Here is a 4,945-nt window from a genome sequence, read left to right as displayed (position 1 = left end):
AGGACAGGAACCAAAAAGCTAAGGAGAAACCCTGTCTCAAAAATCAAAAAAAAAAAAAAAAAAAAAGATTTTATTTTTGAGCCAGGCATGGCCTACCTTTAATCTAGAGCGGCAGAAGCAGGTGAATCTCTGAGTTCATGGCCCCTCCCTGGCCTACAGACTGAGTTTCTAGACAGCCAGGGCTACATGAAGAAAACCCTGTCTGGATAAAAGGAAAGAAAGCAAAATAAGATTTTATTTATATCTATGTGCGAGCATGCGTACTTGGAGGCCAGAAGAGGCTGTAGGGTTCTCTGGAGCTGGAGTTACAGGCGGCTGTGAACATCAGATGTGGGTGCTGGGAACTGAACTGGGGGTTTTGCCAGAGCAGCCAGCACTCTCTGCCACTGAACCATCTCTCCAGCCCCCAGGAATATGTCTGTGTGTGAGTGAGAATTCTTTGAAGCCTGGAGTCTGACCTGGTACTTGCTCTACAACTCAGACTGGCCTCGAACTCACAGAGATCCGCCTGTCTCTGCCTCCCAAGTGCTGAAATTAAAGGTGTGCGCCATCACTGCCCGGCTGCTCGTGGTGTTCTTACGATGGTATACGTGTAGAGATCCTCCTGCCTCAGCTTTAGCCCCTGCTTCCCCACATAAAGTCGGGGGTCACCAACCTCTTTGCTGTCTCCACCCTCCCCGCAGTACCTGGAACGCATCTCACCCGTGCCCACTTGTCTTTGAAGGTCTCTGGAACTGGGGGTCTCCAGCGCCCTGAGCCAGCAGGCCGAGCTGATCTCCTGGCAGCTCCAGGACTTGCGGCGGCTGGAGGAGGAGGTCCGATCGCTACGGGAGACCTCGCTGCAGCAGAAGATGCGGTTGGAGGCACAGGCTCTGGAGCTGGATGCTCTTGCCGTGGCAGAGAAGGCTGGCCAAGCTGAGGCTGAGGGCCTGCGTGCCGCCTTGGCCGGAGCCGAGATGGTCCGGAAGAACCTGGAGGAGGGGAGCCAGAGGGAGCTGCAGGAGATGCAGAGTTTGCACCAAGAGCAGGTGAAGATGGGGGCAAGAGGGTACACTTCCCAGCGAATTGCAGGGATCCTGGGGGGTGGGGGGTGGGAGCAGAGCCATGGTATCTTGGAAGGGGAACGTGGGTGTTTTGGTCTTGCTCGGGCTGCAGTTGTTCTTGGGAGTCATGTGACCTGGCACCATTTGAAACGGCTCCCAAGTAGTATTTCCCAGTTCTCTGCCAGGTACCCTTCTAGGAACCTGGTGGAGGGAGGGAGGAAAGCCGGTATGGATCCCGGGAAAGACTGAGAGGAGAACGTTGTTCAGTCAGGATGCCCACGGCTTCTCTTTGCCATCCCCAAGGTAGGAGCCGCTCGCCTGGGGATTCAGTGACCAGGTTGCCTGAGTCTCTGCTGTCATGAATGGAGCTGACAGCCTGGTGGGGACACATTGAATGTGGCTATAGCCAGCTGCAGCTGGAAAAGTGCTGCAGGGTGCAGGAGCACGAATGTGGCCCGGGGACAGGGAGGGCAGCCACCCCAGGCCATGGCGAGGTCGGGAAGGGAAGCTATAAAGATGAGTGTTTTGTTTGTAATGTCGGGGCAGCAGCTGCCTTGGTGCCCAGGAGTCATCACTGAGAAGGCTCCCCGAATGTGTTGCTTCCCTAAGCAGACACCCGCTTTGATATTTGATAGCCTGTGTAATTGGTACCACGGTCAGAAGGCAACTCCACAGTCATTGTGAGACAGCTGCTTGCTTTGCTGTTTGTTTTGATTTTTTAAGACAGGGTTTCTCTGTGTAGCCTGGCTGTCCTGGGACCTGCTTTGTAGACCTGGCTGGCCTGGAGCTCACAGATTCTCTTGCCTCCGCCTCCCAAGTGCTGGAATTAAAGGTTTGCGCCACCTCGACGGGCTCCAGAAAGAAAAGCAGGCTAACAACACAATCAGACTTGTATTTTATGTCGAGAAAGACTGTGTGCAGGGAGGGCCTCCGGAGAGAGCTTGGGGAAGTGCACTGTCAGGCAGCAGGCTTGGTAGGTATGGCAGATCTATTTTGGGGTGCAGGGGTGTGTTAAGGCAGGGTCTGGATATGTAGCCCTTGCTGGCCTTAAACTTGACAGTCCTCCAGTCTCGGCTTCTGTTGCTGTCTTAAAGCACCATGACAGAAAACAACTTGGGAAGGAAAGAGTTTGGCATATGTAACCCTGGCCACGTCCTCTGAGGGAAGCCAAGGCAGGAGCTGAAGCAGAGGCCAAGGAGGAACACTGTCACTGACTTGCTCCTGGTGGCTTGGTCAGCCTGCTTGCTTATGTAACTCAGGACCCACGGGGCTGGGCCCTCACACATCAACTATTAATCAAGGAAATGTCCTTGCCTATGGGACAATCTGATGGATGCATTTTCTCAATCGAGGTCCCCCTTCCTTCCAAACTCTAGCTTGACAGCCGGGTGGTGGAGGTGCGCACCTTTAATCCCAGCACTCAGGCAGAGGCCAGCGGATCTCTGTGAGTTCAAGGTCAGCCTGGTCTACACAGTGAGTTCCAGAACAGCCAGAGTGGTTACACAGAGAAACCCTGTCTCGAAATAAAATCAAAAAATCCTTGGGGGCTGGAGAGATGGCTCAGTGGTTAAGAGCATTGCCTGCTCTTCCAAAGGTCCTGAGTTCAATTCCCAGCAACCACATGGTGGCTCACAACCATCTGTAAAGAGGTCTGGCGCCCTCTTCTGGCCTTCAGGCATACACACAGAATATTGTATACATAATAAATAAATAAATAAATAAATATTTAAAAAAAAAATCCTTTAGCTTTTGTCAAGTTGACCAAAAACTCACTAGTACGCGGGTTTATAGACATTGGCCACCACATGCTCAGCACCACTGGAGGGTGTGTGTGTGTGTGTGTACATTCAGGTGTGGAGGGGCCTGAGTGTGCGTGGCACAGGTGGAGGTCAGAGGGCACCCTCAGGCGTGGGCCCTTGAGCTCCTTCATGGTATTTTATTGACCTGTAACTCTATCATGTAGGCCAGACCTCCTGTCCCATAGAGCTGGGTGATTACAGGTGTGCCTAGCTTTTGGCTTAAATTGTGAGGCAACCGACTGAGCCATCTTTTCAGCCCACAAACCCGCAGGCAGGAGAAGGCGATGTTTACTGGGGCTGTTAGTGGCCACAGGGAGGGAGGGAAAAGAACGGGCAAGAATTGATGATTGAAACTAGCAGGAGAACCAGATGTAGGGAAGTCTCCATTTGCTTATAGCAGGGGGGTCTGTGGGTGGCTCTCTGAGAGACAAGGCCCAAGGTGGGAGAGCTGCCCTCCTTAAAGATGACTTCTGTTTATGTGTGTGGTGTTGGTAAATGTATACCACACGTGTGTGTGGGCACCCAGCGCCAGGAGAGGACACTGGATCCTACCACACGTGTGTGTGGGCACCCAGCGCCAGGAGAGAATACTGGATCCTCTGAAGTGCCTGCTGTGGGTGCTGAGGACTGCACGAGTTCTGGATGCACGGGAAGCTCTCTCTCTCGTCTGCCGGGTCCCTCTCCAGCCCCTTCTCCCTCCACAGATATCCTCCCTGACCCAGGCTCACCAGAAGGCTCTTGCCAGTCTGACCAGCAAGGCTGAGGACTTGGAGAAGTCTCTGAGTAGCCTGGAAATGAAACGGGCAGAGGAGACCAAGCAGCTGGCTGTGGCCCAGAAGGAGGTGGAGCTGCTTCGGAGTCAACTGAGGTCAGGGGCAGGGGCGACTGGGAAGGGCCTAGCGGGTGACGGCATGGGGGCATCTGGGCTGTTCCACTGAGGACTCTCCCGTTTCTGCCTCCACCCTAGTAAGACCCAAGAAGAGCTGGAAGCTCAGGTGACCTTGGTCGAAAGTCTGAGGAAGTATGTTGGGGAACAGGTCCCTCCTGAGGTTCAGAGCCAGGCATGGGAGCTGGAACGGAAGGAGCTTCTAGATACCGTGCAGGTGAGGACAGGGATGGCCCGGAGGAGAGAGCACAACTCCCAGGGAGGGAGGCCATGCTGTCACAGGGCTCAGGCTGCCTGCCCACTGCCTGGGTATAGCACAGAGACTCACTGGCGTGCTCTTCTGCCCAGCGCCTGACGGAGGACCGCACTGACCTCCAGGCCACTGTGGAGTTGCTGCAGGTTCGGGTCCAGAGCCTCATGCACATGCTCGCCCTACAGGAAGAGGAGCTGACCAGGAAGGTAGGACTCCCTCACCCGCCAGCCCCTGACTGGCTGCAGGCCTTCCCTCTCTGGGGGCAGTAGTTGGTGTGCTGCCCAGACCCACTAGGATCCTTTTTCTCCAAAACCTCACTCCTCGCTGTGGTAGGGCAGAAAGAGCAAAGGTTACTCCATCCGCCTCCTCAGGATGCTTCTCCTGCCTTCCCACATGCAGATCCAGCCTTCAGATGCCGTGGAGCCCGAGTTTCCTAAGAAGTACCGATCGCTGCTGCGCTGCTGGCGGGAGAAGGTGTTTGTCCTCTTGGTACAGCTCAAGGCCCAGGACCTGGAACACAGGAACTCCATGAAGGGGCTGAGAGACCAGGTCAGGGGCTCTGTTTCTCATCTCACACAATGATGACAGTTTTGCTTTGGGTGGTCACCATGTGCTGGGCACAGGCCCTGAAGAGATGCCTACGTGTTCCCCAGGAGCTTCAGTTCTGAAGGAAGATGAAGGAATAAGTAGAAGAATGGGTGGTGTCAGACAGATGTGCTGTAAGGGGAAGGAGAAGAAGGGGTGATGTCAGACAGATGTGCTGATGTCAGACAGATGTGCTGTAAGGGGAGGAGAAGAATGGGTGGTGTCAGACAGATGTGCTGTAAGGGGGGAGGAGAAGAATGGGTGATGTCAGACAGATGTGCTGATGTCAGACAGATGTGCTGTAAGGGGGAGGAGAAGAATGGGTTGTGTCAGACAGATGTGCTGTAAGGGGGAGGAGAAGAATGGGTGGTGTCAGACA

At 54.4% G+C, this 4,945-nt stretch overlaps 1 protein-coding gene across 6 annotated transcripts in view; it reads left to right on the top strand.

Annotated features, from left to right (window-relative positions):
• Positions 1-4,945, top strand: part of Cchcr1 (coiled-coil alpha-helical rod protein 1) — a 13,582-nt gene that overhangs the window by 2,477 nt on the left and 6,160 nt on the right. For all 6 annotated transcript variants that reach the window (XM_013355047.2, XM_026777834.1, XM_026777833.1 and 3 more), the window contains 5 exons: positions 725-1,028; positions 3,547-3,710; positions 3,810-3,945; positions 4,077-4,187; positions 4,381-4,530. In XM_013355047.2, coding sequence (XP_013210501.1) covers positions 725-1,028; positions 3,547-3,710; positions 3,810-3,945; positions 4,077-4,187; positions 4,381-4,530 — 865 coding nt within the window. The remainder of the gene's footprint in view (positions 1-724; positions 1,029-3,546; positions 3,711-3,809; positions 3,946-4,076; positions 4,188-4,380; positions 4,531-4,945) is intronic.

Source organism: Microtus ochrogaster, unplaced genomic scaffold (genome assembly GCF_000317375.1).
Source record: "Microtus ochrogaster isolate Prairie Vole_2 unplaced genomic scaffold, MicOch1.0 UNK87, whole genome shotgun sequence".
Taxonomy (NCBI): Eukaryota; Metazoa; Chordata; class Mammalia; order Rodentia; family Cricetidae; genus Microtus; species Microtus ochrogaster.
Note: the sequence above shows the minus strand (reverse complement) of the source record. Positions and strands in the feature narration are given on the sequence as shown.